At 42.3% G+C, this 15,711-nt stretch overlaps 1 protein-coding gene across 1 annotated transcript in view; it reads left to right on the top strand.

Annotated features, from left to right (window-relative positions):
• zfyve16 (zinc finger, FYVE domain containing 16) overlaps positions 1-15,711 on the top strand; it is a 42,033-nt gene that overhangs the window by 14,814 nt on the left and 11,508 nt on the right. Inside the window, exons 4-6 of the mRNA XM_006797283.3 lie at positions 5,086-5,182; positions 11,060-11,236; positions 11,326-11,465. Of these exons, the coding sequence (XP_006797346.2) occupies positions 5,086-5,182; positions 11,060-11,236; positions 11,326-11,465 (414 nt within the window). The remainder of the gene's footprint in view (positions 1-5,085; positions 5,183-11,059; positions 11,237-11,325; positions 11,466-15,711) is intronic.

Raw genomic sequence — 15,711 nt, 5'->3', positions numbered from 1 at the left:
TGCGTTTGATACCGTGGATTATGCCATTTTATTCTCTCGTTTGGAGCACTGGGTGGGCATTAGGGGCACAGCACTGGAGTGGTTCAGGTCCTACTTGGCGGGGCGAACTTTTTGTGTCAGCCTTGGTGACTATGTGTCGTCCTCCGCTCCCCTCTTGTGTGGTGTCCCACAGGGCTCAGTTCTAGGCCCCCTCCTCTTCTCTTTATGTCTGCTTCCTCTTGGTTCTGTACTGAGAAAGCACGGCATTCCTTTCCACTTTTATGCTGATGACTGTCAGATCTATGTCCCTCTAAAGAAAAAAGGCAGATACCTTACACAGCCATTACTTCAGTGTCTCGATGACATTAAGACTTGGATGTCTGTTAACTTTTTAAAATTCAATGATAAAAAGACAGAGGTGATGGTTTTTGGTAGCCCCACTGAGACCCCCAATGTGTATGTAGATTCCCTGGCACAGTATGTTAAGCCAACTGTCACAAACCTGGGGGTCAAAGTGGACTGTGATCTGAAGTTTGATAATCAAATTAAGGCAGTGGTAAAATCAAGCTTCTTTCACCTCAGGCAGCTGGCAAAAATAAAGCCAATTCTTTCACGGCAGCACTTTGAGACAGTGATCCACGCCTTTGTTAGCACTCGGCTGGATTACTGTAATGCACTTTATATTGGGGTCAGCACATTATATATTAGTCATCTACAGAGGGTGCAAAATGCCGCAGCTCGTCTTTTAACTGGCACTCGAAAGTTTGAGCACATTTCCCCTGTTTTAGCTTCACTTCACTGGCTGCCCATTTCTTTTAGGATTCATTTTAAAATTCTTTTATTTACTTTTAAAGCTCTCCATGGCCTAGCCCCATCTTATCTCTCTGAGCTGCTACAGCCTTATACACCCACCCGCTCTCTCAGGTCAGCTGATCAGCTGCTCCTGAAGATACCCAGGACTGGGCGTAAACTTAGAGGAGATCGTGCTTTTGCTGTAGCAGCTCCAAAACTGTGGAACGAGCTTCCTTTAGAGATTAGACAGGCCAGTTCTTTATCTGGTTTTTAAGTCACTCTTGAAAACCCACCTCTTTACCCTGGCCTTTGACACCACGTGAGATGTTGGTTTTTTATTTTTTATCTTAGTTGTTTTTAGGTGATTCAATGCTGTTTTATCTTGTTTTTGTTTTAATATAGGGCTATTTTAATTTTATGTTTTGTGTTTTACTTATTTATTTTGCTGTTTTCTGTTATTCTATTGTTTTAACTTATTTTCTGTACAGCACTTTGTTCCTGTGCTGGGTATTTTAAAGTGCTTTATAAATAAAATTGGATTGGATTGTAACATGGGAACATGTACATTCATACATTTTGTTGGAGGCACCTAACCTGGGGCACAACAATGAAAAACAGCAGGAATTTTATGTGCAGGGGGTTTGCGCTTGGGAGACAGTGTTAGGAAAGTGCAGCGCTTTCTGGGGCTGACAACCTGAACAGAACTTGAGCAGCACCTCTTGGGCGGCAACAGAGGGGTAAAAGCAGCGTCTCCCTGCCGCTCGACCCCTTCTCCACTCGAAACCAGAGCTAGGAAGGTTGAGACTTCTTCCTCCTGGGTGTTGGGTCCCGCCAGGGGCCCGAGGGTTGGCCTTTGCTCCAGGCCGACTGGCGTGGAGCTCGGCCGGAGCTCGCCGCTGGTGGCACACCCACTGCAGCAGTGGGCGTCGATCTCTTGCCAGTCGGCAGAGGAGCGGCGGGCCTGTGAGAGCTAGCTGCGGGCTTGGGCTTCGCCTGACGTGTGGGAATGATGTCGTGCAGAGCTTCAGTCTGCTTCTTCCTCAGATTGAATCTAGCCCAAATGGCTTCAATTGAATGTCCGAATAACCCAGCTGCAGACACTGGTGCATCCAGATATACAGCTCTGTCTCTATCCGGGACATCAGAGAGGGTCAGCCACAGGTTCCTCTGCGCCACTACTGATGAAGCCATCCCTCTGCCCAGGGAGAGCGCTGCACAGCGGGACGCACGGAGGATGTAATCTGTGGCAACTCTGGCCTCGTTAAAAAGAGGTGCCAGTGGGCTGTCATCAGGAACCAGCGATCCGAGCTCCGCCAGGCACTTTGCCTTGTACATCTGGAGCATGGTGATGGAGCTCATGGCGCAAGCAGTGCAGGCCTGAGCCCGATAAATCTTCTCCAGGTGCGAAGCAGAGAATCTGCAGTGCTTGGACGGCAGAGTTGCGGGGCCGCTGACACCATGGTTATGGGACAGGGCCAGATAAACAGCCAAGGACTGTCCATAGCCGGGCTCAGTGACGCGGGCAGACAGAGGTTTATCCCATGATGCTGTTAGCTTGCATACAAAGTCTGGGAACATGGGAAGGCAGTTTATGGCCGTTGGGCTCCGGTGGGAGGAAAAACCCGGAGCTGGAGGAGGTCCTCTCCTCCTCCAGCTCAGAACCGTGACGGCTTCTGAGCTGGAGGAGGAGAGGACCAGTCCACCTGCAGCTTCTCAACAGTACGGCGTAACAGGGAGAAAAGACAGGTGTCATCGTGGCCGACCAGCGCAACAGCAGTGGCGGCACATTTGGCCGACAATGAGCTCTCCCGCTCATCCTCTGACAAACCATGGATGTCCAGGCTGATGTCCAGCACGTGATCGTGTTCCTGGGGAGCGCTGGTGGGCTTCAACCCAAGCTGAACCCCGTCAGCGCTCCTGCATGGTTCCGGCTTGTCATCAGCTAACCTGTCAACATATCCCATGTGGTCAGCCTAGCTAATTGCCCGAACATCGACCGGATAATCCACAGCCGAGCGTCCCAGCGCTATTTCCACAAACGCCACCCGTGTTTCCAGGATCGAGCGCTGGAGCTGGCGACAAAACGCACAGGCTTCAGGCTCCGTCAACGCTCTCCTAGCGTGGATGATCCCCAGGCAGACAGGGCAGGCATTGTGCTGGTCGCTGTCGTGCAAAAAGAAACCGCATCCCTGAAGACAGGGCGAACAGAAGATTTCTGCTTTGCTCGCATCAGTTTGGAGTCCATTCCAAAACGCAAAGCCAAACGCTGCACAAGAAAACTCGAAATTAGCGCTCCGCGGGCAGCCTACGGACCAACTGCGCGGTGGAGGTTGACACCAACAGGGGCAGTTAAGCTAAGTTCAAGTCGGCAGACAACGGAGCTAACTAGTAGCAGCTAGCTAGCCCAACTCAGTAGAGGTGTTCTCAGCGAGGTGAAGAGCATAAGAACTGAGGCATGACTGTGATGACAGCGGCTATATGTGCAGGCGGGTCCGTGCGCGTGTCATCACATGTTATCCGCCTTAAAGGCGTGAATAAAGGTTTCTTCAGCCAGGACACGCAAGGGCGTGATATCCCATACTTAGGTGTTGTACCGAGTGAATCAACTGAAAGGGAACACCAGTGCCTAGCATGCGAAGGTATCACTTTCAAAACTGGGAGGTGATGCAAATTCCTGGATGGGTTGCGTCAGAAAGGGCATTTGGCCTAAAATTTATGCAAGTTCAGACATGCAGATCTATTCACTGTGGCAACCCCTTGCAAATAGCAGCTGAAAGAAGTCAACTTCTGCAGTAATAGCCAAGCAAAGTGTAATTAGTCAGCTACTAGCCGCACAGCATTTACCTGACTTCGGTAGCTTTGTTAAATGCAAGTGTTCAGGTAGACAAAGAGTGCTACATAATAAAGCAATACAGCTGTTGTTTCACATAATTATTATTCCTTTATTTATCCAGGTAAATATCTCATTGAGATTAAAAATGTCATTTGTAAGAGAAACTTAAACAGTTTAATGCCGTTAAGCTGGGCATACACTGTGCGGTTTTTTTTTCAGTCACATTATTCAGCTCCTGCTCAAACTGTACAATTAAATCGCAGGGGCTAGAGGTTCGTCTGTCATGATGCAGGGTCTCACACTATATGGCCCGATGCTCTGATGCAACCTGAGTGCTCACACTGTGCGTCCATAACATGAAGCTTATAACACTAAATCTGTCTCTTGCTCTCCCTCTCTGTCTTTACTCACACAGACACACACACCACCACCATCAACTTTGCTAAATTGCTTATGAAAAACATTGACCAGGCAGCTGCAGTTGAGCAGCAATGTCCATGCAACTCTTTTCATAGTTGGTGCAGTCATGATAAAGTTCTGCAAGTTATGCCTCTATCGCTTGTGTCCAGATCACACGCTGCACTGCCAAACTGCTACTTCGTCTTTCCACTTCCATTTCTGTTTGCGCATGCGCAGTGTGAAAGGCTCCGTTGACAACCTCACAAAGGCCAACATGATTTCAAACAGGTTTGATTTCCTTGCGAGCATACGATTGATGATCGGGAGCTATTCGTGAGGTGTTAATCGCTTCTTGTTACCCCATGTATACTCCACGATGCATGACACACAATTAAGGCGAAACTTGGGCCGATCCCCAAAACGGTCGCACAACTGAAAAATATGCTCAAAATGGGCCAAAAATCACACAGTGTATGCCCAGCTTTACAATTAAACAGTTAATTGACTCAGAAATGCAGAGTTCACTGTTGAACAATGAGATTTTTCCTGATTACTTTATACAAAAAAATCTGAAAACTGTGAAAAGCATCCATCATAAAAATCTAGATCCCAACAGTGATTCTGATAAATAAATGTAAATCTTATGGATTCCACCATAGAAGTGATTACCTAATGAGCTTCTTATAAATGCCTGTTTTGCATTGCCTGTTTTTTCTTCTTGTGTAATTCAAGGTATTTCTGGAAGTTTTTAGCATGTAAGGGTAAAATTTCTGATGAAGTGAGGACCAAATATAGCACAGTGAATTGATGTAAGCAGAGAGCATGAGTCAGCAGTTCTTTTTTTCAGCTCTTCTATAGGTCTGTGCTGAGTTAAGTCCCTCAAAGGCCTCTTATTAAATCAGACATGATTCGGTTCTACTATTGTTTATAGCACAATCTTATGCTGTTTGAAGGACCAGATAGACAAACACGTTTCAATATCCTGTTAATTGTTGTCTTCTTCCAGACGTGAATTTACTGTCCATGCAGATTGCTGTGTAGCGTATCTATGCGTCAATGTCATCCTCTCTCCTCTGTGGCAGGTTTACTGTGCTGTGTGCTGCAACAGGAAGTGTAAACTGAAGTACCTGGAGAAAGAGGCTCGTGTATGTGTCCTCTGCTTTGACACCATTCACAGAGGTAAGGTTCTTGTTTGGTTTATTTGTATGCCTTTATTAAGATCCCCATGTGTTGTACCATTATAAAATACATGATTATATAGCGAGTCAAACAGGTGGTTGGCGGCGTGCAAGGGGTCACCTGTGATGGCCCTGGTGAGAAATTGAGACAGAAGGAGTTGGCAATAGCCTCCAGGGGTGGCAGAGGGCAGTAAATGATTTAACTGCTCATCCAAACATGAGTGAGTAATGAAATTAAACTGTATTATGAAAACAAAGAAAGTAAATAAAATACAATAAATAAAGACAATAAAAATATTATTTGTCCTTTTGTGAGGACCAGTTTCAGGGCATGAGAAAGTTAGAGCATTTGAGCTGGCCTTTATATTTTCCTCACATTTCTTTAAATGCCTGTTTTGGAGTCAAAACTTTTAGAGTTAAAGTTGAAATCAAGTTTGAACGTACTTAAATCTAACATTGTTTGTATTTTAACAATGGGTTGTGTTTCTTACATTAGTAGAAGGGAAAATGAGTTCTGATGGTTTTGTAGATTTGGTGTGTGTGTTTTTGTGCATGTATGGTCTGTGTGTTCAACTATGCTAATGAATGAGTGAGTTTGTCTGTAAACGTTTAAAGTAGAGCTGGGCGATATAAGATTTTTTCATATCATGATATGTTTTCTTCATTTCGGGCGATAACGATATATATCACGATATAAGCCAAATAACTATATTTGTAAGATTTAAATGTGCCGTTGCTCACAAGTAAAATGTGAAATAATCAGCAGCTTGTTTTGATTTAAATATTTATTTCCCATAATAAGTTCAACAGGGTAGATGTACTTAAGAAACATGAGACTTCTTCAGATAAATAAAGGCAAATATTGCAAACTACACAAAAGGCAGCCGCTAAAGCGTTTAAGTTTCAAAATAGAACAAACAAAACAGACTACTACATTGTCAGTTCCACTTAGAAACAAAATATTAATTCTAAAAAAAAATCTTAGTTTGTTTTACAGAAGAACAGACAAAATTTTGTCAACTTTTGTCAATATCAAATAAACTAAGAACTAAAAGGAAATTCTCAATCTCTCCTTGTTGTATAGCTTAGCTTTTCAAACAGTTTTAACAGTTACTTTAGTCTGACAAAAACCGAATGACGAATTAGCGCTTCCAGTCAGAGATTGAGCATGCACCGGTTTATTGTATTTCCAGACTTGCTTTCGGCACAATTTACAGTGCGCACTACTCTGTTTTTTGTCAGACTTGAAATAGCTGAAATACCTTCACAGTACGGAACTTCTATGGCTCTTCCGTTCGACAATCTCTCCGGCATTGGAACCATCATCTGTTTTCTCTTCGGTAACCTTCGGTCATGCTCTCGGTTGATTTTTCTCTAGACGGCACACTCATTTCCTCCATTACCCGGGCGGCACGGCGGCTGGCTGCTTCCCAAACAAATACACATGTGCGGCTTGGCACTTGTGCTGTACGTAACAAGTCACGTGACGTGACGCTGCGGCTGTGATTGGTTCGGCTCTGCCCTAGTTAATTTGGATTGGCTGCTCTTTTTTTTTTTTTTTTTTTTTTTTTTTTTAAGAGGACAAGAGAGATGAGGCCTATCGCAGTAGTTTAACTTTTCTATCGAGAAAAAGTTATTTCGCAATACATATCGTTATCGTTCTATCGCCCAGCTCTAGTTTAAAGGAAGATGTGGTGGCTGCATTGAAGAAAAACAAAGTTTTCCTCCGACAAGAAAGCCTAATTTCTGCTGTTCAGTACTGGAGGAATTTAGACTTTTACAAATTATTGCTTAGCTGTGTCTTTAATAAAACCTCTGTAACTTTGCTCTACTTTACTTAAGCAGCATCAGGTAATGTTCTTATGTTGATTCATCGATCTACTGCAGTACATTTTTAAGGTGGTTATCTGCTATAAAAAGTTGAATTGGAATTGAATCGATTATAGAAATCAAAATCAATACCCAGCCCCATTTCTATCCTAATGAAAACACATACAATCTTTCCTTTAGTATTTAAGTAGGAACACAAAGCTGACAGCACAAAGCAAAGATAAGAATCCTAAATTTTGGGCGATGTAAATCAATTTACACATTAACATATTTCTGAAGTTTCTTCGTTACAGTGATTCCACTGTATAAACATGAACAGGTAGAAACAAAGGCTGCAGCCTGACTGCTCATCCATTTGCTATCTGAAGTTTAGGGTCTGGCTGCTAGGCTGTCGTGTGCATTCAACATCACTCTGGGTTCTTGGCTAGCTTAGTGTTATCATGCTGTCTAGGCAGGTGCTTGCAATGAGCTGAATAATATGATGAAAGCCTTGAAATAAATATGGTCTAGTACACCTCATGCCCCTCTTTAGATTTACTCCTGCTTGCTCCAAGTATCAGTGCAATAGAGAGTGGTATAGCTGCCACAGTCAGCCTTCAACAGGCTACCTAATTTAAACATCAGACTAAGTTAACAGTTCATTTTTCGCTGTGTAAAACAAACAATGGTGGATTGGAGCAGTTACAAAGTTAGCATTAGATTAAGTGATGCTGTTTTGGAGACTGGGAAAAACATTTTCTTTAACTCTCCCTAAGCTCACCATCTTGGTAACAATAAAAGACGTGGAAATAGGCACCTTTTTTTTTAGCTGGACTGCAGCAGTGATTTGGAGAGAGATGGGAGATCGGAGTTGATTGGAGAGGAAAGTGATAACAGGACACTATTACTTGTCCTTGAGCTTGTGAGTCTATGTAGTACAGGACCACCGAGTGCAGTGGACATGTGATGCTCACATGCTGTCTAAATTAAGGAGGAGATGGTCCACTTTAGTGGCTTTTGGATGCTCGGGCAGTGTGTTGCAATCCTTCTCTTCTCTCCCTCACACAGCTCCTCCTCTCCTCCCCTCTCTTGCTTTCCTCTCCCTCACTGACATCAGTATACGAGGCTTACTGCATACACCTCAGCGTACAGCTAATAGCCTGTTATTATTTACGAGAGGAGCCGCTTCAGAAAAGCTGTGAGGAGTGGTCTGATGTCAGTTGGCAAGAGAGATTTGTCATAATGTGGATTAATTGTGTTTTAGTTGAGGAGGAGATGATGAGGTAAGATGTTTCTTACTGGTAATGAATAAAATGTTAGAAACTTTGTACTGCTGCTGTGCTGGATTGTTTGAGTTTAGAATGTGTGCATATATTGCAAATCAGTGTTTTGTCTCCATTTTAAGTAATATATTTGGTTATGTTACCGTTGCACTGAAAATGGGGTCAGTAAATAGCCTTAAGCCTTGGTTGACTTTTTTTCTGCCATGTCATCCTTTCGTTGCACAGCAAGGTGAATAACTGTTCTTGCATTGATACTAATTGAATTATTGATACTAATTGAATTACTTAAAAGAAATTATAGAAACAAGGGTCTAAATAACCATAATATCGTTGTAATGTTTCAATCTGCTGTGGTTGCATTCCTGTGTTTTTGAAAGCGACATTGTTGTTGCTGTCATTACATACTGGATAACTAAAGCTATGTGATACATAATCAATATAATACGACATAATTGCTTGATCAGCAGCGCTGAGAAAAGCTGTTCTGAAAGCCTCTCCACTATAGCCAGTTTTCCTGAAAGTAATAACTCATCTTATAGCAATGTTGGGGACTGAACCAATATCCAACTGGAACAGCTTTAGAAAAGCTGTTATGCTGATGTAGTAGAGGTGGGAATCACCATACATCCCACGATACGATATTATCACAATATCATAATAATATACTACGATATTATTGCAATTTTTAAAAATATTTTGCGATATTCAGATTCTGTACATAAAGGTAAACTTTATCAATATTCATTTTATCTAATAACAAAGTCTCACACTCAGTCTTTCTCTCATTTCAGTTTTATTGTTGACAAACTGAACGGTTTGTATTACAGTCTAGTCCAACTTAACTGAATGCAACCATCTGGTAAAATTATAGCTATTATGAACTATGCAATTTATGAAAACTATGCAGCCCCTTCAGCAACTGAAGAATTTGAAAGTAAATTAAACAAACAAAATATAATTTTACATTAAATAAAAAAGTTTTAAACTTAATTAAAATAAAACATGTCTTAAATTAAAATAAGTAAACTGTCATGTTTATTGCTGCCAAAAAAAAGTTAAACACATTTGGACAGTGAAGGAATGTCAGGATTCTTGCTCAGAAAAAGGATCAACATGCTCTGAAGTCAGAGCACAAAAACCTTTTTTGTAACAAAATATCGATTCCTGCTGTCCCTGTATCCATACATTATTAGCAAACAAAATATCACGATACTACACAGTATCGATTTTTTCCCCTCACCCCTATGATGTAGGCTACAGTCCTACACCCCAACACTGAACTTTATGAATACAGAAACTTGAGAACAAGCCAAGAAGGAGTTTGAAATTTATACGTGTGTATATATAAGTGTACGTCCTAAAACTTGACCTCATGATCAAGGATAGCGGTCACATTTTGTGAACATCTTGTGAATGTGATAGTTTGAGAACGTAGGATTTTGAAACTGATACCATCGGTGTATCGGCTTAAGGGTACCACTGGCTGCCACCAATTTTATTCTTTTAGTCAGTGAGCTAGAGGAAACGTGTAGCGGCACTCTTCTGTATCGTTCACCTGCTTCTCCTGCTGCATTAAGAGGGACTCCAACTCCACCATCTTGGACTGCAGCTGGTAATGATAGCTAGAGAGCCACACTTAAGGGAATGTGGAGCAGGTGGAAAGTGGTTCAAGTTCCATAACAACACAATCACCGAGGCAGCAATACAGATGGAGGGCTACCAGCTGCAGTCCAGGACAATGGAGTCGATGTCCATCTGTAAGAGAACTAATTTGAGAGGCGTTTTGTTATTTGTCAGGATTTTTTTAAATAAAATTCCTGCAGTGGAAGTCTGTGTAAATATTATATACTTGACAAATTCAATATTTAAACTGCATTTAGACGCATTTAGATATATATCTGTGTTAGTCCATTATTGGTCAGATACTGCTAATATACTGTCCAGCTTTTTTTCAACAGGCTTCTCTGAAGAAACTTATTGATAGAGATGCTTGTCTAATTTTTGTTCTAATTTTTCCTTCTCCAGTGTCCTCACTTATTTTCCAAATCTGTAACAGAACCGCAGAAAGTGGAAGTCCTTTTTAATTAAACCAATGAAATATAGCTATAATAATATGTTGCAGTGCTCTCCTTTGTTCTCCACCACTTGCACTTTCTAAACACAACTTATTAATTACAGGAAAATTATTCACAATCTTGCATTGCAGTAGACATGTCCCCCCTTTTATCTTCTGATTGCTTTTTTAAAATGTTGTTTTAATTTTTGTAACAACCATTAATTAATTGTAGATTAATTGTAGATTTTTTTTTTTTTAAAGGAAAAAGAAATATCCTGGTTCTTTGTAGCAGGGGACAAATTTAGGCTGAGTGGGCCTTATAGGCCTCAGTCACACAGACCTGTAAACTGGGCCACTTGGGAAAAATGTATGCTTTCCAACTGCAAGCAGTTGCTGGATTGCATTCAAAATAAAAGTTGTGCCTTACTACTAAAACCAGCATGTTTGAAAAGGCACAGCCTTTAATTAGTTCTCCAGAAATACAATAAACTTTAGTAACGAAAAATCATTTGACCACTGAAGTTTAGTTTACTCTAAAGAGGACTTGAAAATCTAAATAAAACCTCAGATTAGATTGCCACCATTTCACAGACATTCAGACAGTCATATTCAAGAAACTAGTCTCTACATCTAAATGAGTCAGGTAACTAGGTTTTTAGACTCGAGTTAACACCTTTAAAAAAAAAAAAAAAAAAATGAACATGCTTCTAACAGCATCCTTCTGTTGTAGCCCAGGCTCTGGAACGGATGATGAGTCCTACAGGTCCTAGCCCAAACCCAAATGTCCCATCTGAATACTGCAGCACAATCCCCCCTTTACAGCAGGCCCGTGCTGCTGGTACTCTAAACTCCCCACCACCTACTGTCATGGTGCCTGTGTCTGTTCTTAAACACCCAAGCAATGACGGTAAGGTTATTCTTACACAGTCTGCTTTACCTTTCACTTGTTTTCCTTAACTGTACCCCTGAAGACACTTCCTTTTTCTGTGTTATCAGGTTGTCCTCGTGAGCAAAAGCGCGTGTGGTTTGCTGATGGTATCTTACCCAATGGAGAGGTGGCAGACACTGCCAAGCTGTCTGTGATGAGCCGCAGGAGCTCCCAAGAGTTCAGTGGTGTCACCCCAGATGAGACAACAGTAAGGCAATCATCCTCATAGCTCATCTATCAGGATTCCACCTTTTTAGAACTTTATAACCAGGGGTGCACATAAGTGGTCCGCAGGTGCGCATTCACTGTCAAAATAAAAGACGCGCACCAGACAAGAAGTTGCAACGCGCCTTTGCGTACATATAAAAGGCACTGTTTTTGTCCGCTAGAGTGGGATTTTCACGGCATATTCTGCACCACATCTCTGTGCGTTCATCATTTGTTTGAAACCAGCTCACCTCCTGCAACCACTTTTCCGAGAATGCGCGCTTCTTTTGCGGTTTGGACTCCTTTGGACATTTCTTTGGAGATGGAGGAACACCAATGTAATTGCTTAAAGGAGCTTGCTTCTTCGACATCTTTAAGAGTTCTGAACAAATCTTTGTCCTCCTCCAGAAAATCTTATGTACCCAAACACGTGTTGCAACTTCTTATCTGGTGCGCGTCTTTTATTTTGACAGTGAACCCGCACCTGCAGACCACTTAGTACACCCCTGTTTATAACTCAACAAATGGCTCAAATTACTGATCCCTTGTTTTGGTACAAATACAGTGTAAATACCTACATTCATTTAATAGTTAGTATTATAGTCAACATGCCCATCTGTCTTGAAAGTTCAGTCACTACTGACCAACTAGTCCCAGCTAACTTTTTTTTTCAGAGTCGGGTTTCTCATTCTGTGGTCCCACAGACTCCACTCCTATGGCGTTATTTTTGTGCCACTATTCTGAGCGCAAATTTGAGCACAAGTAAGAAAAAGTTTGCAGGTGCAAGTGTTGCATTTTGAGGAGAAATTTATTTTTGAGTGAAGAAAAGCTGAATTTGAGTGAACAAAATTCATTGCTGCGTGCAAAAAATGTATTTCAGTGTTTGCTATTATCCATACACACACACAATAGCAGCCCCTCTCGCTCAGTTTTTGTATTTGCGCTCGCTCGCAATTTTTTTTTCTGCTCTTGCTCTTGACGAAGGTGGTCGCACTTTTCTCCTCTCCTCTTCTCCCTTACCTTTCCTGCTTAGCCTCTTATCACACATATGATAAGGCTCCACCCCTGAACATATTTCAACTGCCATATTTGACATCAAGGACAGCGCCACCTAGTGGGAACAGGAAATGTCATGTTTTACACTTTGGGGTACAGTATTGTGATGGGTGACATCTGCAGCCTGAAATTTCTCCAGGAAAGCCTTAAGGAGTTGGTCTTGGGTTACAGTGAAAACTGTGACTTTTTGCTAAAGGGTGTGACCTCAGCAGCATGGCAAACTGTGAAGTCTCGCCATGAAGAAACAAATTAGTATAACTCAATGAAATCCAGTCTTATCAGTACAAGACTTTAGAGGCGTGATGTCAGACCCGCCCTGAACAGATTGATGTGCCCATTGTCAGGAATACGCAGAGCGCCACCTAGTGGGAACAGGAAATGTTATGTCTTTCACTTTGTTGTACTGATTTTCACAGGTTCATCGTGGCCACCTCAAAAGCGGTGAATATCACCATCAGTCCCTCATGATGGTTCAGTGCGAAAATTGTGACTTTAAACTGAACGGCGCACCCTGGTGGCAACGCGGTTCACCATGAAAGATGAAGTGGCTTTTGAGGGGCTTGGAATGTTTAAAAAGTCTTGAAATTTGGCGCACACCTCCAATGTGATGAAGGCTTTGTTGTTATGTGATCATTTCAATTGAATAGCGCGAAATCGCTCCACAGCACCCCCTACAAAATTTCAAAACATCAGCCCTTGCTCTGTGTTTTATCTATGAGTCTGAAACCTGGTAAGCTTATGGAAGATATTAAGATGCACAAAAAAGTATCTTGGAGCAATATCCCAAATCCAACAGGAAGTCAGCCATTTTAAAATTAATGTGTAATTTTGGCGACATTTTCCCCTCTTTTCAGGCACCGTACTTTGACGAACTCCTCCAAGGGATTTCTTCAGATTAAACCGATCTCCAGTGCATGGAATCTGAAGACCTTTGTGATGTTAAATTGCGAAGTGTTTTACGTTCAGGGAAACGGGTGGTCATGGCGGCACGTGAAGTTTCAATCACTCGCCAAAAAGCAGTAATCTGCTGTCACTCAAAAACACAATGTCCAATCTCTCCCAAAGTTTGCAGGCGTGATCAGAGTCGAGCTCGGAAATGTTTGATATGCGATTTGTCAGTAATGATTAGAGCGCCACCTAGTGGGACGACTATAATCATGATTGAATGAGATGAAATGTTAGCTGGTGGTTAAATGCATGAATTCCATCAATTTGACATCAGATCGGACGTGCTGGTTTTAGGTGTTGGGCGTGGCTCGACACGCCGGGGTGTGTTATTGCCTCTCATTTTGTCATACATTGTCCGATCTGGACCAAAGAGCACACATATGATAAGGCTCCACCCCTGAACATTTTTCAACTGCCATATTTGACATCAGGGACAGCGCCACCTAGTGGAAACAGGAAATGTCATGTTTTACACTTTGGGGTACAGTATAGTGATGGGTGACATCTGCAGCCTCAAATTTCTCCAGGAAAGCCTTAAGGAGTTGGTCTTGGGTTACAGTGAAAACTGTGACTTTTCGCGAAAGGGTGTGACCTCAGCAGCATGGCGAACATTGATGTCTCGCCATGAAGAAACAAATTAGTATAACTCAATGAAATCCAGTCTGATCAGTACCAGACTGGTCATGGCGGCACGTGGAGTTTGAATCACTCGCCAAAAAGCAGTAATCTGCTGTCACTCAAAAACACCATTTCCAATCTCTCCCAAAGGTCGCTGGGATGATGAGACTCAAGCTCGGAAATGTTAGTTATGCCATTTGTCAGTAATGGTTAGAGCGCCACCTAGTGGGAGAACTATAATCATGATTGAATAAGATGAAATGTTAGCTGGTGGTTAAATGCATGAGTTCCATCAATGTGACATCAGATCGGACGTGCTGGTTTTAGGTGTCGGGCGTGGCTCGAAGTGATGGGGTGCGAGGGCCCTCATAACGCTGCTTGCAGCTTTAATTTTCCTCTTGTACTTTCCCATTGTAGTGTATATTTCTGTTTTTTTTCTGTAACGCTACCGATCTCCGACCTGTATCCCCATGTGATGTCTGTGTTGTGTGTGTGTAAGGGATGGGGGAGGTCCTATTTCACTGCAGGGCAACCTGCACGTGGCGAATAAAGCCTTGATTGATTGATTTACGCTCTCAACATTTCTGCCCGTGCGCGTTCAACTCTTTGTGTACGCCGTTATATTTGTGCCACAAAACCAGCCAATCACAGACTTGGATGCAAAAATATCTGATTGGCTGTTCTGGTCTCCAATCAGCTCGAAATGACGAAATGCAATATCCCAGAAACCATTTCGTCCAAAACTCAAACGAGGCAGTGGCGGAGGAACACAGAGTGGCGAAGTTTGAAATATTACTCTTTCTGGGTCACAAAATAAACTTTTAAGATATTTTCATGCGAGAATGGTGCTGTGTAAACTTCAAATACCTGCTCGATTCATCAAGACATCACATATTTCCATAAGTGCTCTAACAATTTCGGAGATGCCTGTTAAACACCAGCTGACCGCATAGCTGGACAGGCCATTGGGCATACTGGGCATTTGCCCGGTGGGCTGATGGTGATTTTTCATTTTTATGTTTTGTTTATTTTTGTAACAGTATAAACAATGAAAGGTGGTGGATTAGCCAATTGGTCATGATCAACTCTGGGCTGGACCAATTACAATACATCCGTATTGAGAGGAAAAGGAACGCGATTAGTCTTGTACTTCAGCTAGAATGAAAAAAGACAAAGCTGGAGTTATTCTGTCTTTACGTTGCACAGCTGCCTCTTCTCCCCTCATTCTCTCTCCCTCCCTCTCCTTTTTTGTTGCTACTTCAATCATAAAACCGATCAATGATCAGCTGATCGTCTCTCTTGTTTATCTCCCACTTTGCGCCAGAAACAGGAAACCAGCGGATGTCGCGCTAAACAACAACAGCACGTTCAAGCTTGATAAGCTGTTGTTAGAATTTATTTAAAATTAATTTCTAGTATCAGCTGATGTTTGCTGGAGCCACAGCTGTAAAAGCTGCTGCTCATGATATCGGTTTGGAAACATGAAGGTGATACAAATCATACATATATACCAACAAGACAGTGTACATCACTGTCACAACAGCGTTTGTTTTAGTTCAAAGGCTTTATGGTTTTTCCTATAATACCTGGTGGTGTAGTCGGCCGATTTTTTGTCAGTTGAGCTT

Source organism: Neolamprologus brichardi, chromosome 7 (genome assembly GCF_056152115.1).
Source record: "Neolamprologus brichardi isolate AB-2024 chromosome 7, ASM5615211v1, whole genome shotgun sequence".
In the NCBI taxonomy this organism is placed as follows: domain Eukaryota; kingdom Metazoa; phylum Chordata; class Actinopteri; order Cichliformes; family Cichlidae; genus Neolamprologus; species Neolamprologus brichardi.
The sequence above is the reverse complement of the archived record's forward strand: the minus strand, read 5'-3'. Positions and strand labels throughout refer to the sequence as shown.